At 39.9% G+C, this 27,056-nt stretch overlaps 3 protein-coding genes and 1 non-coding gene across 10 annotated transcripts in view; 3 read left to right on the top strand and 1 right to left on the bottom strand.

Annotated features, from left to right (window-relative positions):
• Positions 1-1,661, top strand: part of VWA3A (von Willebrand factor A domain containing 3A) — a 36,081-nt gene extending 34,420 nt beyond the window's left edge. For 2 of the 3 annotated variants that reach the window (XM_090151645.1, XM_090151643.1), the window contains one exon: positions 304-1,661. The gene's annotated coding sequence lies outside the window, so the exon portion shown is untranslated. The remainder of the gene's footprint in view (positions 1-303) is intronic. The other variant, XM_090151644.1, reaches the window with a different exon arrangement.
• Positions 1,662-1,699: 38 nt separating this feature from the next.
• Positions 1,700-16,563, top strand: LOC116237437 (putative short-chain dehydrogenase/reductase family 42E member 2). 3 transcript variants are annotated; one of them, XM_090151661.1, is made up of 13 exons: positions 1,700-1,883; positions 3,738-3,970; positions 5,229-5,324; positions 5,697-5,757; positions 7,684-7,802; positions 9,063-9,138; positions 10,264-10,346; positions 10,965-11,102; positions 11,493-11,558; positions 12,257-12,320; positions 12,627-12,700; positions 15,280-15,385; positions 15,847-15,943. In XM_090151661.1, exons 2-12 carry the CDS (start codon positions 3,743-3,745, stop codon positions 15,295-15,297), a joined length of 1,023 nt encoding a protein of 340 aa, XP_090007787.1. In that variant the 5' UTR covers positions 1,700-1,883; positions 3,738-3,742; the 3' UTR covers positions 15,298-15,385; positions 15,847-15,943. The 3 variants fall into 3 exon arrangements, with proteins under 3 accessions (XP_090007787.1, XP_031462471.2, XP_090007786.1); XM_031606611.2 differs by having other exon boundaries at positions 13,909-15,385; XM_090151660.1 differs by lacking the exon at positions 1,700-1,883 and adding an exon at positions 16,502-16,563 and having other exon boundaries at positions 13,909-15,385; positions 15,847-16,065.
• Positions 16,538-26,505, top strand: LOC116237436 (putative short-chain dehydrogenase/reductase family 42E member 2). Of its 3 annotated transcripts, none has more exons than XM_090151662.1 (12): positions 16,538-16,631; positions 17,723-18,110; positions 18,658-18,753; positions 19,693-19,750; positions 20,439-20,557; positions 21,048-21,123; positions 22,684-22,766; positions 23,150-23,287; positions 24,079-24,144; positions 24,786-24,849; positions 25,351-25,430; positions 25,813-26,505. In XM_090151662.1, exons 2-12 carry the CDS (start codon positions 17,769-17,771, stop codon positions 26,059-26,061), a joined length of 1,371 nt encoding a protein of 456 aa, XP_090007788.1. In that variant the 5' UTR covers positions 16,538-16,631; positions 17,723-17,768; the 3' UTR covers positions 26,062-26,505. The 3 variants fall into 3 exon arrangements, with proteins under 3 accessions (XP_090007788.1, XP_031462469.2, XP_031462470.2); XM_031606609.2 differs by lacking the exon at positions 16,538-16,631 and adding an exon at positions 16,839-16,990; XM_031606610.2 differs by lacking the exon at positions 16,538-16,631 and adding an exon at positions 16,840-16,990 and having other exon boundaries at positions 25,351-25,424.
• A 402-nt stretch (positions 26,506-26,907) lies between these two features.
• Positions 26,908-26,989, bottom strand: TRNAL-UAG (transfer RNA leucine (anticodon UAG)). The gene has a single exon. It is a non-coding gene; the product is annotated as a tRNA-Leu (tRNA).
• Positions 26,990-27,056: the final 67 nt, after the last annotated feature.

Raw genomic sequence — 27,056 nt, 5'->3', positions numbered from 1 at the left:
GTATTTAAATTACAAAGTCACCTACGAGATATTCCTAATATGCCAACATTTAAAATAGAAGTAATTTATATTTAGATTTGGGAGTGTTCCTTTAGCATCTTAACTACAGAAGCCTAGTTTTAGATACACCTATTTTAAAATGTTGGTTTTGATTTCTCATTGTTTAACTTCTAAAAGGTTGTGTGCTTTAAAAGTACTTTAAAATCTCAGAATCAGAGAACTTCTGTAATAATTAATTATTTAATTTATTATTAATTTTAAATTTAAGAGTAAATCTCCTTTTCCTCTTCCATTGTGTACCAGGTAGTTTGCTGCCTATACTTCACTTGGAAATGGGAGAATAACTCTTGTGCCTAAAAAATTGGATTGGAGATGAATGTAGAAAAATCAAGATGAAAGAGTTAAGTATCAGCCAAACAAGATTTTTATTTCTTCTCTCTACCCAAATTTAGATTGAAAAGTGTAGGTAGAAGGGAAATGTACTTCATTTCAATCTGCTACTGGTTGAGAGATATCCTACCAACATTTCATAGAATCACTGAAGTTCAAAAAGACCACTAATATCATCTAGTCCAACAGTCAATGCACCCCCACCATGTCCACTAACCTACGTTCCTCAGCACCACATCTGTCTTTTTCTTGAACACCTCCAGGGACAGTGACTCCACCACTTCCCTGTGCAGCCTGTGCCAGTGCCTGACCACTCTTTCTGGGATGTAGTTTTTCCTAACATCCAACCTAAACCTTCCCTGTGCAACTTAAGGCCATTACCTCTTGTCATATCCATATTATCTGGGAGAAGAGGACAATCCCACCTCGCCACAGCCTCCTTTCAGGGAGCTGTAGAGAACCTTGTGGTCTCTCCTGAGCCTCCTCTTTTCCAGACCAAACCATCCTAGTTCCCTCAACCACTCCTCCTGTGCTTTAGACTCTTCACAGCTCTGTTGCCCTTCTCTGGACATGCTCCAGGGCTTCACTGTCTTGTAGTAAGGGGCCCAAAACTGAATACAGTTCTCAAGGTGTGGCCTCACCTCCAGCATCTGCTGGCTGCACTATTTCTGATACAAGCCAGGATGCCACTGGCTTTCTTGGCCACCTGGGCACACTGCTAGCTCATGCTCAGCCATCTGTTCACTAATAGCCTCAGATCCCTTTTCTCCCTGCAGCTTTGCACTCTGCCCCAAGCCTGTAGCGTTGCCTGGGGTTATTGTGACCCAAGTGAGAACCCAGGACTTGATCTTGTTAAAGCTCGTACAGTTGGCCTCAGATGAACTCTTCCTGCCAGCTTGGTGTCATTTGTGAACATACCGAAGGTGCACTCAGTCCCCTCATCCAGATCATCAATAAAGAAGTTATACAGGACCACCCCAATACTGACCCCTGGGGAATACCACTAGTGACTGGCTGCCACACAACTGTGAGAGATAAATTTGTTTTCAAGCATTAGTGTTAAGATTTTCTTTCCAGTTTTTCATAAGAACCTTTTTCTCTGTACTTTTTGTAAACCCCAGGTGAGATGTTTTAGTAATCTAGCGCCATTTATCTACAGAATGATGTAACAATAATATATTTGTGTTATCTAGTGTCTTAGCAATCCTTTTACAAGGTAACATTAAGATATTTAGAAGGATCTGATGTGGAGATTTTTTTTTTTTTCCTGAAAAGGAATGTAAATTATGTACAAATTAAGCCCTGCCCATTTTTGGCTCCCAGCCCAGCCACCAACTACAAAGAAACAGGAACAACAAAAGGACCTGAGCACACCTGAACATCTCTGTTTGCCTGAGCACCTTGTGTTACTAATTGTTCAGCAAGACAAGTCTCATCGTCTTACTTGGACAGGAAGCACAGGGAGAACGCTGACATCCAGGATTCTACCAAGGGTATTTACTATTTCTTTAGCTATTTTTAAAAACCTGAAATGTTTGAATCTAACTTTCTAGGGGGGAGTAATTTCAGCATTTATTAATTTGAAATGGCAGCAGTGGAGCTAAGAACTCATACACATACTGCTTAAGACGTAACTATGCATAATACGCAGAATGCAGAAATAAACTTCTATATAATCTTCAGAAACAAGGGCATTACTGATTCTGGAAATACTTTCTTATGCAATTGTATATATTGAAAATTTGTCAATTTCTAGTTCACCTAAGGCTGATGCGTGTTCATGTTCTATCAGTGCCTTTTAGGAAGGAGATTTCTAGCAGAATTTTCAAACTTATGTGATAGAATGCTTTTTGCATTTTGATCTACAGCTAACTTAAAATATGAGGAAATATTAATCAGGTGTCAGCATTCAAATATATGCCATTTAACAGTATGTTTTTTTATGGCATATGAGACAAGCTTTTGAATTTAGTGGGCTGATACTGGTGATGAAACAGTATACCAGTATGGAGACTGCTACAGATTTCCCTGTGTCTGAAATCAGAAAAGCAGAGCAGAAAGAAAAAAAAGAAAAATATGAAAAACAAAATTTTAAAAATGTAAAGAAGTGATGACAAAATAGCCTGTAACTGCAGGGTTACAGACTGTGGGATGCACTTTCTGTTTTTTTTTTAGTATTTCTTTGTCACTCTGGAAGTGATGCAGCTGTCAGTTACCAGACATGACCAGTTCTGCATAATCTGTGCTGAACTCCAATGTAAATGACTGAGAGTAAAACCTATGCCCTACTGCTGTACAAATACTCTTGAGGAATGTGTGGGGATGTTGCTATCTGGACCCATTCCTGAATATGAGAGAACCACAGTAATTTGCATGAATTGGGTCCATACTTTTTAATCTAAAGTGGCAGGCACACAGCTTGCCTCCCACTTTACTGGTACTTAATTTGAATGTTTTCAGGTGTATATACTCTGGATTTCTATCTGGGGACACGAGGGAATCAAGACAATAGGGCTGTCTGATGCAGGAAAATTAATTTGTTAATTAACTTGTTAAAATTAATTTCTTGTGAGTATACCATGATTTGGAATATTGTTAATTTTAATTGCTGAATATGAGTGCCTACCTAAAGAGAAACGATTCTTGTAGAATAAACTCACTTTTCATCCAGAAGAAAGTGTATAGACTGATAACTCCCGTGGAATCGTGTATCACGGAATAACCATAAAATCACAGAATCATTATTGTTTGGGAAAGACTTCTAAGATAATCTGATCCAACCATCCATCCACCACCAGTACTGTCCACTAAACCACGTTCCTGAGTGCTACATCTACCCTTTCCTTAAACACCTTTGGGGACTATGACTCCACTGTTTCTCTGGGCAACCTGCTGCAATGCCTAACCGCTCTTTCTGAGAAGAAATTCTTCTTAATATCCAATCTATTGGATACTCAAATGATCAATCTATGATACTCAAATCAGTCTTCAGAAGTACATAAAACAGCTGTATACGAATGACCAGATGAAAAGAAATATCAACAGAAGTTGGTAAGAAGTGGTATCTCTAGAATCCTGTAGTTTCTCTTCATTTCTATATAACACAAAACTAATAGATAAGAGGAAAAGATTTTATTGGAATGTAAAAGTATCCAGATTCATTACAAATTTTACATAAAAGTACTGTCACCAAAATTATGAATATGCATAACTTAAGCATATTAAGATAATAGATATAAATAAAAATAGTATAGTTACAAAAGGATCATTATAACATGAAATTTACTGAAATTCTCTAAATTCCAGAGTACCATGCAAGAATTTTCAAGAGACTTTTTATCTTGCAGCCGTGATGCAAGAAGGGTCTACAGAGGAGCTTCACAGGGACCTCCTATGTGAGAGCAAACTAACTGAGGACACCGGACCACTGGTTAGAAGCAGAAGGACAGTGGTGACAGGAGGTGGAGGCTACCTGGGATACAATCTGGGATGTGCTCTTGTCAAGGCAGGAGTTGCTGTTGTTCTGTTTGACGTACAAAAACCTAAATGGGAAATTCCAAATGGTGCAGATTTTTTCAAGGTATGTTGAAACTGCATATTTAACAGCAGTGAAATAAGTCATACTACTTCTATGCACATTAGCAAGTTTTCCTTTTAGGAATTTTTAATAAATTTTTTTCTGTAAATGGTTTTAAAGACAGTAAGAAGTCATTGTAAAAGGTCTTTGCATGCATAAGTAACTGATTAAAAGACAGCAAGCAGAAGGAGTCCAAGTGGTCAGTTCTCTCAGTGTCACCAGTGAAGTTCTGAAGAGTCCTGTTTTGTTATGCACCATTCATACTTAACCTAGATGAAGGAGTGAGCAAGGAAGTGGTAACGTTTATTTCTCTAGCTAGTTATTTGGAGTAAAAATGTGAGAGCACAACAGGGAAATAACGATCACATATGTAGCATAACTTCAGTACAAAGCATGATTAAGGAAACCAGGGCTTTCCAGACTTGGAAATAGATGATTTGAGAGTGGAAGATCTTCAGACTGTAAGAGGCATGGAAAGGCACAGAGTTTGACTGTTCACTGTTCTTTCCAGTACAAGAAAGAAGAGTCATTAAATGAAATGAGGAGTCAGACCAGTATAAACAAAATAGATTGTTTTCTCATGCAGTGAGAAAAAAATGCATATACAAAGCCTTGCCAAAAGTTTGCTTCCATTGAGTTTGCTAAATAGGTAAGTTAAATCAGACTCAGGAAATCTTCTGAATAGAATACATTGAAATACCACACTAACTTACACTGATACAGTTTAAAATTCATGTAGTGTATACTCTTCCGTTTTAACCTTGAACAAAACTTGTGTGTCTGAGTACTTAAAATAAAGCTTAGATAGACAAGCTTAGATGACTTGTTCAGATGGCAGAAGCCAGATCTTAAGGTGTAATTGCATCAGAAAATGAGTTCTCAAATTTGGTGATTCCTTGGCAAACAGCTGAACTCTCCTTGCTATGTTTTAGCATCATTTGGACTTGATTCTCCTGCCCTCAAACATATGCTGCTCCCATTCAAGTCAAACAAGTTTTGCCAGCCTGCAGGACTAAGTGTGAAAATATGTGTTGTAATTGAGGCTATCAAGAGTCATGATTGTTTTGTAATACAATATTAAGAAAAGTCTTAGTCATGGATTTTTCTCCATGTTTGTGAAATTTAATGATAGTTGCTGATATGAGAAATAGATCAGAATGACTTTAAATTTTTGTTAATAGCGTCAATAGTTGAATATTGATGGTATGGAGAATGCAACGAGCTCTATGAGTCAAAATCCATTTTTTTTCTCATTTTACAGGGTGATGTGAGGGATTATGAAGCAGTGCTCAAAGCATGTGAAGGGGCTGACTGTGTTTTTCATGTGGCTGCTTGTGGAATGTCAGGATTAGAACAAGCAAGTACAATTTTCCTAACATTTTCTCTCTTAATTCTTGTGAAAGAAAAGATCTGTCTGCATACAGAAGTCAGAGAACATGGTTAAGTGGTATTTAGGTGAGACAGAAATTGATTATGAAGGTCAGGTGATCCATGCAGGCAACAAGGGAGGCACTCCTTATGGTAATAAATGTTAAAGCATGAAAGTAATGCACTACTCAAAACAAAGCAAGGCAATTAAAAATGAGAACTACTAGAAATCTCTGTATGTCAGGACATTGTGACACCTACAGAGAACAAAGCCATAGGTCTTCTAGATGTCAGTTGCAATGATTTTATTGTGAATGTGACTTGATAAATTAATTAGATTTTATGCAAAAATTTTTTATAGCTTCAAAAGAAAGAGCAGATTGAATCCATAAATGTTGGTGGCACTGAAGTCATAATTGATGGTATGTACCTAGACTTTATTTGCATCTGACCCAAACCAAGTGCATTTAAAAAGCTTCCAACTGGATATTTTCTGTGTTGGTATGGCATTTAAAAGAGGCTCTTCCCCTCTTAATCTCAGAGTATGATATAAAGCTAGGTGTACAGAACAGGGCCCTAATGTAAGATAATCTACAACAGATTTAAAATATTTCATCCTTCTAATGCAGAAAATTAACTTTTTGGATGGAGTGAAACAGATTCCTTTACAACATGTAGGAGATTTGCCACTGGATTGGACTGAGGAGTTTTCAACCTGGACTTCATCCCAAGGCAGACCAACTTAAACTCTCCAGCATGTAATGGTTTATCTTTTCACTATGTGATGAAGAAGAATGATCTTTTTTCTTCATAGAAATATCATGAGAGATATTAAACTTTGTTGTGTTGTAAACATTTAGGTGCCATAAATGTCCTAAGTGTACTTAGCTGTTATGTTACCACTTTACTATATCTATCCCTGTTTACCCTATCTAATCTGACCCTTTTCTATTATATATTGATTTTTAACTAATATCTGCTAACAAATGTCAGATTTCCTCCTGTATATTCAACTCCAGAAAAGAACATTTCAAAGTATATTGTAAATTCCAAAGCTACCTTCTCTTTGCTTTTTCATCAAAACCCAAACAACAAAAACAACAACAATCCAAAAGCAAAATGACAAAAATAGTTTTAATATAGACCCATTTCCATTCTGCCTGGGGATTACTGTGGGCTATTACTAAAACAAACAAACAAACAACAAAAAAAAAACCAACAGAATAATTACATGAAGTGGCAGGCAAGTAAAGGTCTAAATAAGCTGGAGGGAAAAGGTTACAACATCTTACCTTACTCCAACATCTGAACCCACAGAAACGTGTCCCGTCATATTTCTGTAGGCTCCTAACAATGCAAGAATCTGGGAGGAGTATGAACCTTGTGGCTCCCTGTTAATCTACTTTTTAATAACACATTTTATTATCGTATTTTCTTCCAAACATTTACATCAAATAATTACTTTTATTATTTTCAAAATAGCCAGCGAGCCAACTGGACTGACTGCTGTGTAGATTCCAAAAATTGTAACTTTGTTAATATTAATTCACTTAAACTTTAGAAGCATTGGTAAATCAAAAGGAAATGTGTGTTATTGACGTTTGCAATGACATATGCAGCAGATTTTAGACATCTTACTCTCAGCTGGAATCCTTAATTAAGACTTTGTTTTGGAAATTATACCAGTTTCATTTGTATTTAGTGTACCACTGGTTATATATTGACAGTGTGTGTTTCTTGCTAACATTTGTTGGCCGTTTGTCACTTACGAAAAGATTGACACAGAGTTTTGTCATACACACTGGAGAGAGCTAATACATTTTCTGATATGACTGCTGGCCTATGTGGATATCCGTGTAACTGTGGTGCGAGAAGCAGAACTGCTTGCTGCACTCTGCAGGACAAAAATGATGGTCTGCAGACAGGCTGCTGTCCCAAATTCCTACCCCTGCAAAGACGCAGAGGTTTTCAGAGCTGCTAGATCACCAGAAACATTTGTACTCATTTCCTCCTTATTCAGCTTGTAAAATCAACATTTTAAAATACATGTTTTTAAAAGAAAGCAGGCTTTATTTTCCCTGCCAAGAGATTTCCTCTGTCCAGGAGATGACAGCAGTGGAGACATAATAGCTGTGAATATTTGAAGCATTTCATGATTGCAGTATAAAATATTTGAACAGCATGCATTTGAGATGAAAAATTCCACCTGAATGAAAGACACCATTGTGTTTTAAAAAATTATTTTTCTGTAAGTGTAACACTTGTTTTCAAAAAGCGTTTTCCAGCTCATATATTGTTTCTCACTCTTTATTTTTGTTATAAACAATGCATTTTTTATAACATTATAGTCTGCAAACAAAGAAATATCCCCAGACTGATCTATACCAGTACAGTGAACGTGGTATTTGGAGGGAACCCTATTGAAGAAGGAGATGAAGAAACTGTGCCGTATTTTCCGCTGGAAAAGGTACTTTGTTCAGGTGATGGTATGACATCTGCTGTACTCTGAAGAGCAGATTAAGTGAAGGTTGATCTGGAAGTATTAAGTTAGATTAAATTCTATGGAGTTATTTTTCATTAATAAAAATTGACCCGTATCAATGAAGAGATACTCAAATCATTGTTACTTTTATATACTATAAGTAGCCAGATTGAGAATGTTAAAATATCTAAGATGATTAAAGAAGATGGAATCTGACATTTCCTGGGAAGATTTTTAGAGGAAGGGCTTTCAGGGAACCAGCTGCTCTGTAAATGCTGAATATCACGGCCCCTGTGAGCCACTGCACTGAAAAATATTGTTAAATATCAAATTCCACATCTTTATGCACACTCATTATTGCCTCTTTGGTATTTCCAAAACTTGCTTTCTTGATGCTTTCTTACATCACCTCATGGTTGCTCTGAAATAGTTGCCTTCTTTGCTATAACCTTTGAGGAATGTTTTCTAGCTGAAATCTGGAGTTCAATGCATTCTGGCCTCTTCTGTGCTTGTCATTTGTTCTTTCCTGCTCCCAGCAGCCTGCCTGCAGTGGAAAGCTGTAATTTCAGACTGTCCAAGAATCCTAACAGCACTGACTACTGCTCTGTTGAAGCCTCCTGAAATAGTTAGTTGGAAATGTCAGTGCAAAGCCTGCACAGTACTTCAGGCTTCTAATACAGCATTTGAGGCATTCACAATTAGTTGCATGTTTCTGAGCCTTAATTATATGTTTTCTTTGATGATGACCATGAAATAGCAAGCAGCAGAGGTAGATGGTGCAGGAAGGAAGGTGCAACTGTACTGTAACTTTTAGCTATAATTTTCAGTATAAATTATAGCAATACAAAATTCAAGAGATGTCTAAGTCACCTAGTGTGGAGAAGTAACCACCAAGCCAGCATGGGCTGTGTCCAGAATCCCAATTAATACACTTGGATGCATTTTACTAAGTTAATAGTAAAAGATAAAAGTGAGAGATAAGTGTTTATGATTATATAGTTATAGTTATATCAAATATATTTATTTAGAAATATATAAATAGTTTCAGTAGGAAATGGAAACATTTTTGGAAAGTCTAGTTTGTTTTATTTCATATTTAACTTAACTATGTAAAGCTTTAATTATATTAAAAGCAGATGTCTACAGACTGGCTAGATTTAGCTGTTATCAGGTATAAACATTGTCTGCCTTCACAGATACAATAATGTGATTAAAATGTTGATCATATTCTGCCTTTCTTTATAGCATTTTAATCATTACTCTAGAACGAAGGCAATTGCAGACCAAATGGTTCTTGCTGCTAATGGGACTTTGCTAAAAGGTACTTCTAAAACATTTGGGTTTTAACTACCACTAGTAGTGCTATTCCTTTCTCTGTTTACTGGCTTATCAATAAATAGTATACGTAAAATGAGCTGAAATAAACCTGCCTTCAGTGGATGACTAACTTTTGTATGTTCATACCGAGCCAGACAGGAAATTGTGTACAAACAGATCGGAAAATCCAGCCTATGTTGCCTTACTTCTTCAAATCATTTTAAAACATTACCAACTTTACAGGATTTGTGCTTTTATTGCCCATTCTTTCTGTCACTTTGAACATCTCAGCACTGTCTGATAAATCATTCTCATAATCCCCAAGAGCTTGCTGTCGTCTTGCAAAAATAATTGCTGCTTCTTAAACAGATTGGCAATATCAGGATCATGTTGACTTCTAACATTCCATATGTATGAATAACTGTGACAGAAAATCGATGTGTGTGTGGCAAGAGAAATATTTAGCCTTGCTTTTGTATTCATGTTGTTCTACTCTTGCCAATTTCTCTGAACTGAAATGTCATAAATAAACATTAGAAGGGGATGCAGCTTTAGCATCTCTGATTACGTACTGAGCAAATGCCTACCACCTGCTAAACCTTCCCACATCAGAGCTGGAATTGTGCCTCTTCCCAGTCTGCGTACTGATTCACGTGTAGAGCTTGAAGTATTCATTTTAGTTTAGAGTATTCTGACTAATCTGAAAGCCTCTGTTTAAGAGACCTCTTCCATTCTTTTGCAATGCCATTGAGCCTCAAGCAAGCAAAGTGTCTAAATACAGTGAATGGAATGTTTTTCTTCCTGCATTACGTGTCTGCAATTATGGAGACAGAAGTATTCTGTAAACTTCTGTCTATAACGAAGAAAGGAAAATTCATTCAAGCACGAGGCATAGGCACAGGGAGGTTGTGTGTGAGAGGGATTTCATTTCCCAGGCTGCAAAGGAAGGATCTTCCACTGCTACCGAATTCAGTTTTATACAGAGATGAAAACAACGGGAAGCACAATCACGTAGAACGGTCAGACTGATCCTTTACTTTCAGAATGTATAATTCAAACAGTATATGTGATTTTCCTGTCGCATGCTGACGTCCAAGCTATCCGATAATCGCACTCTGTTCTTTCCAAGGAGGCGCCAAGCTCCGCACCTGCGTGCTCCGTCCGCCAGGCATTTATGGGCCCGGGGAGCAGCGCCACCTGCCGCGGGTAGCGGTAAGTCATGGGTAGCTGTAAGTCATGGGTAGCGGTAAGGCACGGGTAGCGGTAAGGCACGGGTAGCGGTAAGGCACGGTAGCTGTAAGGCACGGGTCAGCACTGCGCGGCGCCGCAGGGGGCTGTGAGGGCGGGACGTCGGAGCAAGGAAAGCCAAGGCTCTACAGTTCCACCTTAATAAGCGGGGAAAGCTTGGTGGCGATTCGCGAGATCACAAATAGCATGATGTGAGCGCTGAGAAATGGCAAGGACCAAGCTGTAGTTTTAGGTGAAAAAAAATTGCACAGCAGAAACACCGTGGTAGAAGAGCTAGCTTTACATTCCTGGTCATTTAATGAAAAGAGTGGTTTTTGAAATGCGCTTTTCATTTTCAGAACAGTACGTTCTCATCCAAACACCATCATGCCATCCTGTTTCACTGCTGCATATCGGGGCAACAGTCCTGAATCTGTAAAACCCTCCTTGTTTGTTCTTTTTCCTTGCAGTGCAATCCTCGTGCTGTAATTGTGCACACATACAGCAAATCCTAAGCATTCAGGCTGAGACAAAATGACAATAATTATACTGTGTAATAAACACTCTTCATATAGTTATTTCTTTTTCTTTTTTTTCCTATAGGTAAATATCCAACGGAGACTGTTTAACTTCAAGTTTGGGAATCACAAAGTTCTGATGAACTGGGTTCACGTAGGAAACCTGGTACAAGCTCACTTACTAGCTGCTGAGGCTCTCACCTCTGAGAAGGATTATGTAGCTGTAAGTAAACAAAATAAGCATCCTGTCCCAATAGACTTAGCTCCCAAATAAGTTTCACTTTTGATGCTTTGAGATCAAAGGTTTTCCGAAAGATTGTGTGCTAAATTCTCAAAACTCTTGTGTGGATCCACAAGCACACAGGCAGTGCAAATGCATGCACATTCTGTTGATATTTTGACTTTTTTTTTTCCTGGTTTTGAAACATACTAAAGAATGTGAGCGCTGTTTGAAATCACAGTGAAGTCCAGTGAAGGTAATTTGTTGAGCTGGTGTGTGTCAATTCATTGTATGTTTGCTGGTATGCTATTCAGCAAATCAACAAAGATAGGTGGCTATGTGAGAGAAAGAAAATTGTGTTTTTGTGACTGTTTTTCTCTGCTTCTTTAACAGAGTGGACAGGCATATTACATACATGATGGTGAAAACGTCGTATTTTCTGAATGGATAGTTCCATTAGTATGTATTACATACACTCATAGCTCTGATGGAATGTATGGGCCCCAATCATGTGGTTAACTAAAAGACCATACTAACTAAATAAAGTTCAATGCACATTAATTACTGAATTATTGAAGATAAAACTTAAGTCTGTCCTTTTCTCCTAGCATATCTCAAAGTTTTGTATATGCATTGCTGTGGAGTTTGGCTCTTACTGTTTTATGAGAGTTTAGCTAAGTGCATGAAAGCTACTATTAGTACCTGGGAGGCCTTTTACAGCTATTAGCTAATTCTCTGTTGTCAGCTGCAGCACAAAAAGGAAAGTTATTTAGAACCCTATCATAAGAGTTAAAAAGAGATAACATTATAATCAAAAGGCTGGGATGTTAGGAATATGTTAAAGTTCTTGTCTTTCAGTGCCTACACAGAAAAGACTTGCAAGGAAATTAATTCAGCTGAACTATGGGCCTCTGACTAAATACAGTTTCTGGCTTGGTCACTTGTCCCTTCGAAATAGCATTGTTTCACATTTGCCATACAATTTAATTTATAGAGTATAAGATGAACACCAAAGAGGGAGTGGTACTGTGTTCTCATGTACTGATAGGAAGATTAATTGGGAAAAGTTTAGATTCATTTTTCCATTTTCATGCTTCATTACCATCCTCAATTCAATACAAATTCTCTGTTATTCTTTCCTTTTATGTCCCTTCTAGTTTGAAAAATTAGGATACAGTAAACCCTGGATACATATTCCTGTTCTCCTGGTTCATATATCAGGTAAATATAATAAACTACATATTTGGTTACTGTGCTATTATTTAGATTTGTTTTGTTTTTATATATATATAGTGTTTTTATAAAATTCACTTCTGCCATTTGATATTAATAATACCCAGATACAGTTTAAAGGCTATTAATAATCTGAATTCATCATGTACTTAATAAATTAAACACTGCCTTCCAGTATCTTAATTGAATCCTTAATTGAATGCTGTGGTCAGTAGGAATTATAGGATGTGTAATGTCAATGTTATCTGTTTATTGTTATCAAGCTGTCTTATTAAGTAACTTTGTGTCTCACAGCCGCTGTGATGGAATATCTGCATCTGGCATTAAAGCCATTTTTCAGCTTCACACCTTTCTTGACAAGGAATGAGGTAAGTATATAACATGAGAGAATATTTATGTATTTCTGATCAGAGTTCTCATGAAATGTGTGATATGCCCTCTGAATACTGATGTTGTTAAAGCTCTGTCTTTCTGCTCAAGGGTTAGTCCATTCAGGGCTAAGGCAATCAATTTATGGCCTCATTTTTCCATGCCACCCTGGCCACCTCTTATAATATGATCAGAAACTAATCCTCACTTGAAGACTAGATAGTCCAGAGTGACCACGTAGGGATGCAAGACAGAGCGAGTAACGTGGTGCTGGCACAAGAAGAAAACATTTCCAAAGAGCAGTCCTATGCCATAGAACTGGCTGTTAAAGGAAGGTGTACAATCTCAGGTCAATGTGGTAGCAATCATCATACTGTAAGGTTAGCCAATAATTAGAAAGCTTATCAAAATAATTATAAATTGGAATGAAAAGTCAATTTCCTGCAAGCAAAAATTTGGACAAATCTGGACAAATTCATTTTTGTCTAACTTATGGTTTTATATTATGTTATGATTTATAGTATAAATCAAAATGCTTCAATCTATCATCTACAGTTTTTCTCACTGTATTTTAGCATGTAACATAATAGGAAACGGAAGGGATTGAATGGACCTTAGTAACTGATGCTATAGTTTTTCAGTCATTCCACATTCGTGTATCAGTTTTTATATTTCTACCTTAGTTCTATATCTGAAGCAGAAATGAGAGAGGCTGTGCAACTGGCTTTCACAGGTACCCTGCTTTCAAACATGGAGGATATATCCATGCAGAAGTGAATGTTTTCCAGTTCTAGATGTGCATTTCTGCAAAACTGGGAAGCCACACCACCACAATACATACATACATACAATTCCATTATATATTTATCTGTACACATGAGTGTTTGGGGGAAGTGTGTTGATTTGTTGTGGGGGATTTCCTTAGTTCTTTCTTGTAGAGCTTATCAGTCACAATTGAGAAATCAGTGGCATAAACTCCTTTTCCACTCAGTCCACCAAGGGTGTTGTTGCACTTTGATTCTTTGTCAGCAATATAAACTTATTCTATTAGCTGTGGAGAGAATCAGAATCTGAAATATGTATGTTTTTGAGTGTCTATCTTTATTCATGTTTTTAGTTCCATGTAATATCACTTGACATATGCATGTTGATGTTCTATAAAACCAGATGTTGAAGTCACTTCCATAACTGTCCTTTTGGATTTTAGGTCTGGAACGTTACTGTAACTCACACTTTCCGAATAGACAAGGCACGAAATCAGCTTGGTTACAAACCAAAGAAATTCTCATTTGGAGATTCGGTGGATCATTATCTTAAAACAAGACCTGTTTGCCAGGAAGGTCACACGTTCCTTAAAAAGCTCTTTGTGTTTGGTCTTTTGTTAAGTTTGATCATTCTTTCCTTCTTCTAACATCAAACAGCTATTCACCTGTTCCTGAAAAACTAGTTTTGTTTCTGGGGATGAATGACCTGGTCGTTCTGTATTCCTCAGTCAGTATGAAATTTATTGTTCTTATTCATTATTCTTATCATGATGACTTCTCCCTGATCTTACCAAAAATAAAAAAGTGAAAACACAAAGCACACCAGGAAATGTTCCCAAAGGACAATGCAGTGACACAGAACCAAAGGAACTCACCACTGATGGGTGAAGGAGGAGTTTGAATGCATCTTCACTACTGGATTACTTCATACTGAGAATGATTTTCTAAAAACAATCATCCAGAAGGGCGAGGATTTGGAAGAGGAGGAGCCGCCGTAGAAGTGCAGTGCTGTAACAAGACCTGTGGCTCCAATGAAGAGAAGACTGTCTCAATAATTCCTCTGATGAAGCTGCTGCTACAGCTACAGCATGTTAGTGCCAGGAATTACGAAGACCTGGGAAATATTACAGAAATAAGTGAAAATTTATAAATGACAGGTGCTGAGAGGACAAAAGTCGTATTTATGTGAAACAGTCCTGTTGTTCAAAAGCAGTGTAAAAGCTGTAATAAAATGTATATATAAAATAATTTTTAGATGCAATAATAAATCTCAACTGAACCAAATATTGGTTTTAAGGAGTCTGTAGAAAGGGAGGGGAATGGCACGTAACTGGAATTTAGCAAGGAGCTACTGTTGTCTCTCTGCTTAAAGTGCAGCCAGGTCACGCTGTCTTACTGCTGTCCCTGTGCTGGGATGCTGCTCATTCAGTGAACTGCCATTGTGGTGTTAGCAGGCAGACCAAGAACTCAGCCCTGAGTTTGGGTCCAACCTCTGCCTTTCTCCTTAAGATTTCCTTAAGATCCTTAAGATCTCCTTAAGATTAAGAGTTGCTTCCAGGATGGACTGTGCTACATCAGGTCCATGTGTTCTACATGTATACATATAATGTGTTTCCCAGATGAATTTTCATGAGGTTACTCTGGATCAGGAGAGGTGCCCTTGCCAGGGTGAGTCACAGAGGGGAGTGATGGAAAAGCTCTGCCGCCCGATTATCTGCACTCTGTATTTATCTTGCCTTTGCATTAGCATTCTGTAGGAGTTTTAAGACTGATAAGTTCATGGAAACTCTCTCATTGTATCTTTAAATCTGCAGGGTACGCAGGAGTGCTAACAGCATCCCTACCATAAACTGTTCCTATCTTGAATAATACCCAATGACAGGAAAACATGAGCAACTACAAGTTAACTCTGCAATGCATGTAAGCAAAGATGTGTTTTACCTTATTTGTTTGTTTGTTTGTTTGTTTGTTTATTAAAACAAAGAACTAGTTCTCTGTGCAGTGCAGGCAGAAAGCCTGATCTCTGAGGGACTGGCATTGTAAGACTTCTTGTCCATACACATAGAACTCTACAAACAGAACTGTGGCGGTGGCACTCATCAGCCCTCTCTCCTACTCCCTTCAGGAAATGGAAAGGAACTCAGTATATATGACACCTTTAATCAAGTGTGGATAAGCCCAGTTACATATGAAGGAATGCAGCTGGCTGACAGACAAGCACTGTAGCAGGTGCTGCATAAACCTTGCTTCCTTTGAAATGCAGAATAAAACCCACGTGTATAAAGTTACTTCACAGCGAAAGTGTTTTAACTACATGCAAACATATTTAATTTGCCTTTAAACTAGTTATTTATGAATCTTGCATATATCACTTTTATTAGACTGATGGCTCAGGACTGCATCCCAGGTGACACCGACACTTTGCAGAGCAGAGCTCAGCCAGCTGGCTGAAGCCCAGTGAGAGGAGCTTCCATGGGCTCTTGGTTTTGGTGTTCCTCAGCAGGGAGTAACCAAGAAACTCGCTGGCTCCGTGGCTGCAGTTTGCGGGGAGCCCTGCTGCTCTGCTCCTGGAATGCCAAACCTCTGAACTGTTACTTCAGGTAAGATGCTTTTTACATCTGTACTATAGTACTGCTGATTAATGCTAACTGGTTTCATCAATTTCCTGTTAATACAAATCCAGCGTTTGAATTTTAAGACAACTTTTTGTATCGCTCTGGAACAGCTGTCACACTTCTGTCAGTCTTTACCGAGCCTGTTTATGCTGGCTATTGTTAGAGTTACTTGTGCCCTACCGTAACTGCAAGTGTGTCTTTAAAGGATTAAAATTTAATATGAACATTCAGCCATGGCACAGCTGTGATGGAAAAGGTAAGAGTGCTCCAAGTTCAGTTTGTTTTTGCCTGGAGCAGATAACTGTACCGCCTGCAGCTCCCGACCCCCCGACACGCTGCCCACAGGGCAGGGCAGGGCAGGGACCCCGCGACCCGCTTCTGTGCGATTGTTTCCTCTTCGGGATTTGCCGCTGTTCCGCAGGTGTCGCCGATGCTGTGCGTCTCTCCGAGCCATGTCCCGAGAGATGCCGTTTTATTCCTGAGCATCCCGTCCAGCAGGAAGCTCGGGGCGGACGGAGCGCCTTCCCGCAGCGGGCTGGAAACGTGCGCAGGTGAGAACCACCGGCAGCTGCTGCCGCGGGGTCCCGGAGATGCCGCGGGGTTCAGGGAATACTGCTGGAGGCCGCGGGACCCCAGGGGCCGGGGGTCCCAAAGGCGCTGCGAGACGAGCGCGACCCCGGGCTGCTGCGGGACTCGCCGCGGCGAGTGGTGCCCGCTGGGCAGCCGGGCGTTATGCGCGGGGCCGGCCCGCGCCTCTGGGGACGTTCCGCTGCGCAGCGGCCCCAGCGGGCGCCCAGAGGTGGCCCCGGCCGCCGGGCCATGGCCGGGCTCCGGCTCCCGGCCCCGGAGGTCGCCCGGGGGAGCAGCGGTTTCCGTGGCGGCGACGCCGCTCTCCGGGGCGAATTTGCAAGTGAGATGCAGAGAATAGCGGCGGCAGCTCGGGTGGCCTTTAATCTTTTATGGAGGCGCGGGGAGGGGATGCGGTAACGTTGCCTCAGTACCTGCGGCCTCTGACACGCCGTGTCGGGCAGCGGGTACCCTCGACTGTTGTTTTATGAATGGAAAAGACTCTTCTTGTTTAAAAACCGATCGTTTGCTGCTACTTTTTGCTCAGTGCACCGGGTTTTTCCTTTTCTGTCACTTTGCAACTGTTGTGCTTTAGTTGTGCTGGAAAGTGAGGGGTCAGATGGGCTGATCCGCCTTGTAAGGACATCAGATAAGTAGCAGGCATTTCTTTCTGTCTGAAGTACTCAGCTCCAACCGCTGCCAATAATAAAAGTGCAGTGTATTTTAATTTACATTCAGCTGATTCTTAGAATGGCGTTGAAAACATCAGCGTGCTCAGATGGCTTTGCAATAAACCAATGGACAGGTAAACGAAGCACTAAATTCATTTGCACCAGGGCCAGTTTTGTTCCATTGTTCCACTGGGCCTTGATTGCTTGGTTTTAAAGTATAGAGACTTAAATGCAATTTGTTGAGTGTTTTCCTGACAGTTCAGGATTTAGGTACGGCCCTGTTTCATGTATGACCCCTAAAGGCCATCCCCAATCTTTTATAACATGAGACAACCAAATGTAGCTTGGTCTTCTAAAGACGAATCTTTGGACATTTGGAACCAAGTGTTTTGCTTTGTCTTTAGGTTGCACTGAAATAAGACCCTGCTGCTGCAAATAGAGCTGGTTACCATGAAGCTTGCCGGCATTGTCTGCATCAGGGAACACTATGGAGCAATTTTCAACATGGAGGAGAAACTGTTGTGTGCATCTGGTCACAGAGGACATTATTTCAACAACAGAAAACTTCCAGTGAGTGGGGCAGCAAATTCCTGGCACCGACCCCCTAGCTCTGGAGTGAAGGGAAATGCTGGAGCACTGAAGGATAAAACCATGAGAGCAGTGGTGACGGGAGGTGGAGGCTACTTTGGATACAAGCTTGGATGTGCTCTTGCCAACTCAGGAGCTTCAGTTGTTCTGTATGATATTCACAAGCCTATCTGGGAAATTCCTAATGGAGTAGTGTGCATCCAGGTATGACAAAATACATGCTCACAACAGTCAATTAGTTTATTTGCCTTTTCCATAACATTTTACTAGTATTCGCAGAATCCAAATACCCAACTGCAAATAATTGGAAATTTTAAGGACATTTTTAACTGTGTGAATATCCCACACAATTTTTTATCAACAAGAATATAATATTCACATTGGATAAGAAGAGCGATGAAAACTGTAATATGCAGCACAGAGTACTGCTTCATCTCCTGTCTCTGAAGGTACTCCTCAAGACCATCACTCCCCACAGCTGGGCCTTAGTTTATTCACCTGTGCAATGAGTAGTGCACTTCTTAATTCATAGAGGTGTTAAGAGGTTAATGAACATTTTTAAAGTTCTTTGAGTTCTACGGAAGAAATGTGTGATTATCAGCATGTATTGAAATTGATCTAGTGTTCAGTCCCAGGATGTACAGTATGTGCAATTACATACACGTGTTCCCTCTGTGCTAACCTGTTATATGACAAATGCTAACCTATCGTTTTGATTTCAGCTCCAAATATCTTTTCATATGTATTACAGGCAGATGTCAGGGATTATGATGCCATATTTGCAGCCTGTGAAGGGGCTGACTGTGTGTTTCATGTAGCTTCATATGGAATGTCAGGAAGAGAGCAAGTGAGTCCAAATTGTTTTGTATGTTTCTGTGTGACTGCCCACACTAAGGATGGGAGGCCTGATTTTGTAACATTGCATGTTAGATTTTTTCACTTCAGATGATGCTGTTGACTTCAGATGATGCTGTTCTGGTCAACTGCTCTGTGCAAACAAGTAGGCTGCTTACAGTACCCTTTTCCTAGTAGTGAAATGATTTCCCCATCATTAGAGGCACTAACTGCAGTCTGGGAGGGCTGTTGGTTTGGAACATTGCAAGAACAAAGGGACAGAAAAGGGATGGCAGGTTCACTCTAAAACCCTTTCCTTAAACCTTTTAAATGGAACCCCGACATGTAAGGTCACTGGGAGCAGTGAAATCTGAACTAAATTGTAAGTTATTTTATGTAACTAAATTAAAATAACTGCTTTATTTCAAGTCCTAATTGTTTGCCACTGGTAGGTAAAAAGCTGTAATGATGTACTTGATGTGGGATCCACAGTTTTTATGATTGAAGTTAAAAACACACACACTCCTTACATTATTTAATTAAAATGAACTTCAGTAATTATCTTAGCTGTATAAAAGAGCTTATTAAAAAATGTTTTCAACTGGGCAATGTGTACTTGGAATTCCTCTGGGTAGAGCCAGCTGGTCAATGAGTACTACTGAAATGTGGATAATTTAACACACTGTTTACAGTTTTATAATCATTGGAAATAGGAAGAAACACCATGATTCTCTTTCCTTCAAGCAAGCTAGTCTGTAAAAAATGTAAGAAAGATACAGGTACACCTTAAAAATAATAATAATTGACTTCTTGATGTCTCAAACAGCAGTCTATATATATATTTTTTTAATCAAAGCACTCACTACTTTTATCTATGGACACTTACAGTGTCCACCTATGGAATTTAAAATGTATCATTACTTAAAAGGGCACCATTTCTTTATTTTCCCAGTTGCACAAAGAAGAGATTGAAACAGTAAACATCAATGGGACAAGATTCATCATTGATGGTATGTATCTAACCCTGCCGTAGGTGTTGGTATGGCATATCAAAGTATCATGCCATTTAAGAAAAAAAACTACTTGGTTGTCATAAACTGCTTTTTTTTACCAAATACATCACAGTTTTGACAGGAGATGAGAAAACATGTCAGGGGTCTTTTCACACCTGATTCTGCTATGGGGTGAGATATGAGAGTCAGCACTACAGTTCAACCACTTCAGCTTGTCATAATCATGTTTGACATTATGGCAGAATCTGTATGCATGTAAGACATTAACAGTTTCCATGCATATTTTGTAGCTGTAAGCCTCACTGCTGTATTACAGCATGTGCACAGGTCGTGGGCAGCCCTTGGAACAGAAAGTCTTCTAGCTACCAACCCGGCTGGGGCTGAAGCCCTCTCACCAGTCTGGTAGCAGCCACCCCAAAGGCATCCTTTGCCTTACATTATCTAAATTAGGAGATGCAGAATAATAAAGCACTTGGTTCTGAACTGATATTTTCCATTTAACTGTTGTCTTCCATATACTTTGTGTCTTAAATAACCCAATAATAAAATGGAAGGATTTGCTCTTCTAAGATTTGCCAGAAAATCTAACAAGTTTCTCTCAAGAAGCACATCTCCCCTTCGTACAGGTTTTTTTCTATTTTGTTCAAGCTTCCACTGAACTACTTTACTTTATATATTGGTGCAGCTTGCAAACAAAGGAACATCTCTAGATTGATATACACCAGTACAGTAAATGTGGTGTTTGGAGGGCTTCCTATTGAAGATGGTGATGAGGAAACTGTGCCATATTTTCCTATAGAAAAGGTATTTGGGTTGTACTATTTTTTCACTTTTCCTCTTTGTTTACATTCTTCTATCCACAAAAAAGCCTGGCATTTTGAATAATATAATATATTGAATAATATTTTCTCTGAGGCAGTGCCACAAGAGAACAAACTCTAGAATACAGACCAATCATGATGCCTTAAAAACTTGGCTCCTGACTTTTCCGTTACCTGAAAAAGAAATCCAGATTACTAAGCAGTGATCAATTACATTCTTGGCAGCATTCAAAGCATACATATATTTATTACTTCTCAAATGGGCTGAAATTAATTAACTGGGTTTGCATAAACAAAAACACTTACTTGCCTTAGCAATCTGCATATATATTTTATCCTAAACCAGCATCCCAAAACTTCTGTATTTTGAGGTGTTTGTTGCCATCTGCTATGTAAAAGGGAGCAGAGAAGCACTGCCTCTCTGTTCTGCCATTTCAAGAATAGATACAAACCTGTTTGCTTTTTCTCTGTAGCATGTTGATCATTATTCCAGAACCAAATCAATTGCAGAACAAATGGTACTAGCAGCTAATGGAACTCCACTAGCAGGTACTGTTCTGTTAGCATGAATTCATAGTGAAATGTGCTCCTCCTCTTCCCGTGCCTCACTAACATCCTGCATCCTGTATCAGTCCTTCATTAGACAAGAGTGTCCAGCAGCTATGAAATCAAGTTACCTACCCTTCTCACAAACTGAAGGATTTTCTCTTAAAAATCACTTTTAACTGTAGTTCTCACAGCGCCAACAAAAGGTCTTGGCATGGCAGCAGTGAGCTCAGTATCTTCATTGAAAAGATAGACAGCAATAAATTAAACAATAATGTGTTTATGTCGCTGCAATATGCAGTATAAGTAGAACATGAATGCTGATGAAATTGTTCTCCCCTTCCCTTATAGCTATATATTAAAAGCTGAATAAGGCACTTGATACTACAGCCTAGAATTATTTATTAGTGCTTCCCAAAGTTTTCCGTGTTGAGGAAGGCAGTTGTACACTTGAATACTGAAGCTCACCTGTGAGATACTATAACTGCCAGCACAAAGCAAATTAATGTAAAGTGCAACATGATGCCATGCCAACAAGTGATACAGAGCTAAATTTAGCTGTGGGCAACTTAGAAAAAAGACTTTCTGCACCTGATACTTGCAGAGAGCTATAAACAGATATCAAGTCATTGATTGGCATTTCACACCAATAGAATTATTTTGTCAAAAAGCTTTTTTTTCTTATTTTTTCTTAGCAGCACAACATATCAAAGATGCTCTGATTTTGGGAGCAGTATATACAGCTGTGTGTTTCTCAGTGAAACTCACATTAATTTACCTGTGCAAAGGAGCAAAGTGATTCAGTGGGGTTTTAGCCAGCCACTGTTCCAAACATCTCAATTAGATCCTGTGCTATCAGCATGAATTAGCAGGTTTTCAAGTAATATTAAGAAGAGTTATTAAGAACAGCACATGACAAACCAGTCAACTGCTACACTTGGGAATGACTGGATTTTTACAGTGGCCCTTACTTTCTCCCACTGAGGTTATCAAAGAAGTTACACAGCAGTTCTAGCAGGAGAAGGATGTGCCTACTACTAAGAGCCTTTCAGCTCTATCTTGCACACACAGTGAGACACTGTTTCCCTGCAATAATTTTCTAAGAGATCAGTTTGGTTTCATTCCACTTTCTTACTAATGACTTGCTCACTTCAGCAAATTCATCCCCACAGTTGGCACTCTCAGCGACTGCTTTGGCACAGAGATAAAGGACTGGTTAGTTAGAAGTTTGGAAATATCTAGTAATTTCTAGGAATTTAGCTATGCCAGTGCTTTGAGAACTCTTAGAATGGTTTGGGTTGGAAGGAACCTTTAGAGACCACTGAGTCTCCCCATGTCCCCATGAAGTATTGCTGGCAGGATTTTTCTGAATCCTGTCTTGCTATTTTGCATGTTTTGATTTGCCAGCAATATCCATCTACTAGTTCAGCACCTTCTGGTGTGTGGTATTTTTAAGCTGATGAAGCAAATTTATTTAGAGTAAGTTATGCTACAGCATTCTTTAGCTCATGCATTGATAACATAAGTCATGTGAAACTTGAATTGTTTTACCAATTTTCTCAGGAGGTGGAGTACTCCACACATGTGTTCTTCGCCCACCAGGAATTTATGGACCAGAAGAGCAAAGACATCTGCCAAGGCTAGCAGTATGTACTTCCATTTGTTAATCAACAGAATTTTCTGTCATCACTTCACTTATCTGTATTACAGACTGACCAACCTTCTTATCTGGCATCAGTCTAACAGTTCGACTGTCTGTTGATGATATTGTCACTTTTTTGTCAGACGCTGTATGACATCTATAAGGAATGCATAATACTTAAAGCCTCTTTTTTAATACAAACACATAAAAGTCCAGCTTTATAGTGTAATGCTTACTATAATTATAAAAGTCAGGCCATTCTATGATATTTCAAATGCCTGCTTGCATACAACTTAAACCAAAATACTGATGAAAGGAGATAGAGCAACATATCTTATTTCCAGTCTTATTTCTTGCTTTGGTTTCACGTTTGTTTTATGTCTACAGAAGAATATTGAAAGAGGGTTACTTAATTTCAAGTTTGGGGATCCTTCTGCTAAAATGAACTGGGTGCATGTAGAGAACCTTGTACAAGCTCAAATTCTGGCTGCTGAAGCTCTCACTCCTGAGAAGAACTACATAGCTGTAAGTAAACAATGAAAACACCGTAGTTTTCATTTGTGGATCCTGCCACTGTATCCTGCACTGCAGTAACTACTGTAGCAATACTGTGATCCTTTGGCTTGTGTTGTCTGTGTTTTTTAACTGACAAATGTGCCATGAACAGTGTGAGCAGTGGCAGCACTGGCTGTGCAGTGTGTTGAGCTGGAATATTCAGTTCTCCAAGAATAGCTACATCTTTGTGTTTTTATGATACTCATTTGCCATTTCTGGAAGATGAGAAAAGAATATTTGATGTCAGAAAAGTAGATTAGGAAAGGAAAAGTAGATTAAACTACTTTTTCTAAAACTCTGAAAACAAATTGCTAAGAGATAATTTGCAGCTTTGTTACACAGATGTAACCGTATGGGTTTCAGTGACTCTTAGCTAGACTGGGGCCAGAACACGTCCTACCATCTTCTAAATATGTGTCAACAGCAAAAGTTATCTATAGCACTACTTTCAGTGCATTTGGTAATCTATATAGTCTGTCCAGTCTTTCTGTATATGTAAATCTGTAAGACCAAAGTATGTTAGTCATACAAACTGCTTGTCCATTTGACAGTGAATTTCATCACACACAGAAGAAAAAATGATGGAAATAGTGCAGTTTGTTGGCTTGTATGTACATCCATGTATATTGTATATTTCTATATAATCTTTAAGCTATTCTTCCTACATAGTCTTTGAGCTATTCATAAGGAGTAAGGTAAAGAAGTCAACATATATGCAGTGTTATTTTTACTAACCTGTCTCTCCTCTATCTGTTTAACAGAGTGGTCAGGTGTATTTCATTCACGATGGTGAAAAATTCAACCTTTTTGAATGGTTAGCTCCACTTGTACGTACACTGTATGCTTTATCTCTAAATATATTAATTTATTTTACTATACACAACTCTGGCTTTGAGTGCAAAATTTGGGTTCAATGTGCATTCAATTCTTGCTTGAATTTCATTTTGATTAGTGCTGTAACAAAGCCTACTTGAAATATCACTTGAAAGCAACTGTACTCACTGAGATAAAAGGATCTTCTGAAGCAGTATCCTCCTTTGGATAGCCATCATCCTCATTTCTTGGGCATTTGTCTATTAATAGTGGCTATCCTAGGTGGACAAAAAATATAAATTCAAATTATGACTCTGAAAATACAGAATAACTCTAATATCCAGTATTTTCAGAAATTCATTTTGCTGCTAATGATGTGCTTAAAACCATAAGTATGTCAGGATATTAAATTTTGTATCAGCACAGCACACCATGATATTTAACTCAATTATCATAAACCTGTTTTTTAATTTTCTAAAGACTGCCACTTGAAAATCACAGTGTCTGCTTGACACGTAACTGGAATCCCCTAAAAATGAAAAATCAAGTAGTAACAGCAATTATTAAATTTTCTGCTTTATCAGTAAATATTTCCATCTCCTCTACTGTTTTTTTACTGTTTTTTTTTTTTTTTTTTTTTTTTAATCTCTTTCAGTTTGAAAGATTAGGTTGCAGTAAGCCATGGATACCTATTCCTACTCCTTTAGTTTATGCATCAGGTAAAAATATTTTATCAGTGTTTCTCTGTCCAGTCAAGCAACCCTCTTCCCAGTTGTAATATGATATTGTGGGCTGTTCTTTTTTCTTAATGTGGCCACAGTTCTTGTTTTCACATATAAAATATGCTGTGAACTCATCTTGTATGCAACAGTTCTGCGTGAAGTTCAGCTGATTGTGCTGAAACCAGAATGACCTGTGAGTTAAGTCACACTAAAACAGATGGTTTGAGTTGGTTGTTGTTTATAGGGCTTACCAGATGTGCAGCTTCAAATTCTTTGTGCCAGCCCAGTTACAGCCTTCAAACCCCTGTGAGACACACACCCTAAAATCAGGCTGGAGCAAGAAAGTTGAAACCCAGCTCCTTGCCAGCCTTAATGGTGCCCTGAGCTCTTAGGCACAGGATTATCCTTCATTATCAAATATGGTATTTGATATGCCACAATCATAATGGTACAGCAACTGGCTATTCTTACCTCAAGTAGAAATCTTTTGTTCTGCAGCCACAGTCATGGAGCATCTTCATCTGATTCTGAAACCATTGGTTGAGCTGTCACCTCTGCTGACCAGAAATGAGGTACAGGTTTGTTTGTAAGCTCCCTTGTTCCCTCAGGATGCACACATACCATGTGAGTACAGCTGGGACCTAACATTTGAAGACCCTTCAGGCACCCTAGGGATGACCTGTACGGTGTCCTTACATAAATAAGAGTGCAGAACACTTTGTGTTTGTTTTCAGGAGTAGGTTGTGCTGTGCAGCCTGTACTGCTTCTTTGGACTCTCAGCACACTCCTGTTGGGTGAACAAAAAGACTACATGACATATGTCAGTAGTCAACAGGATTTGGATGCATATTTTTAAATACAATTTTACATTCTGTTTTAGTGGGTCTTTGCCACCGTGCACAGCCTTTGTTCAGCTCCGCTGTGCGCTCACACTTGGTGTGTTGGCTCCTTTGCCGACAGGTGCAGAACATCTCCACAACGCACACCTTCAGCATCGACAAGGCCCGCAGGCAGCTGGGCTACAGCCCGGAGAAGTTTGCATTCGCTGATTCTGTGGAGCATTACATCAAAACCAGAGCAGAGGCCCGGAACGAGCACGTCTTCCCCAAAGTGATGCTTTTGTTCTTTGTGATTTTAAGTTTGATTTTTCTTTCTTTAAGATTTGATGACCTTTCAGTTTTGCACTTTTTTAAGGAAACACAGCACTGACTCACACAGACTGCACGTGCCCTCTGCAGAATTGCTCCCATGGAACATCAGCTCCACGACAGACAGGCCCCAGTGAATACGTAGGCGCTTATTTTAGATTAAAAACAGAACAAGTCTGAACACCACCAACAGTGTAAACAATTACAGCCAAAGTCCATCACCAAGACACGTTTAAGTCACACATCTTTCCAAACTGACTGCTGGAGTGCACGAGGAGCTGCAAAAGGAACACGGGGCACAGCCCGATGGAGAACAGCGGCGGAAAGCAGATGGAGTCAGTGCAGCAGCGGGGAGCTGAGCAACGTGCTGAGGAAGCACGCCGAGCGCTCCCGGCTGTGAATCACACCTGTGGGCTGCACGGAGCTCACACGGCGTGAACTTCCTTTGTGAATTGGCTGTCACTGCATATGAGGGAAAATAAAAGGGAACGTGAAGCTCCGTGAACCCGGTGCGGTGCCTCCCTGCGGCTCTGCACCGCCACGTCTCCCAGGGCTGGGCTGTCTCGCCTCAAAGCGCTCCCACGCACCGCCTTCCCTTCCCCCGGGACGCTGGGAGGGAACAGTCGGGAGCGCAGTGCGAGAATGGGCGGGAAGGAGGCGGCGCGGAGCCGGGGACACACAGACGGCTGTGACCGGGGGGCGGTGAGGGCACGGGGAGACGCGTGGCCGCGTAGCGAGCGCCGCACTCCGCCTCCCCGCCTGCATTCCGAAGCCAGAGGGCGGCGGTGAGCGCCGCTGTGTCCGGCGCGGCACGGCGCCCTGCGAGGTGATGCTCGGGAGCCCCGCGCCCCGCCGGGCGGCTGCCGGCCGCGAAAAGGAGCCGCCGCCGAGGCGAGACAAAACTTCTTGGCAGCGGTGGGATTCGAACCCACGCCATCGAAATGACTGGAGCCTAAATCCAGCGCCTTAGACCACTCGGCCACGCTACCGCCTGGTGGTTGTGCGGCCTGCGAGGCCGCTTTCAGCACGCTGAGCCGCACTTCTGCCTGCGGAGCG

The sequence above is a fragment of the Phasianus colchicus genome, chromosome 16 (assembly GCF_987193195.1).
Source record: "Phasianus colchicus chromosome 16, bPhaCol1.hap1.1, whole genome shotgun sequence".
NCBI lineage: Eukaryota > Metazoa > Chordata > Aves > Galliformes > Phasianidae > Phasianus > Phasianus colchicus.
The sequence above is the reverse complement of the archived record's forward strand: the minus strand, read 5'-3'. Positions and strand labels throughout refer to the sequence as shown.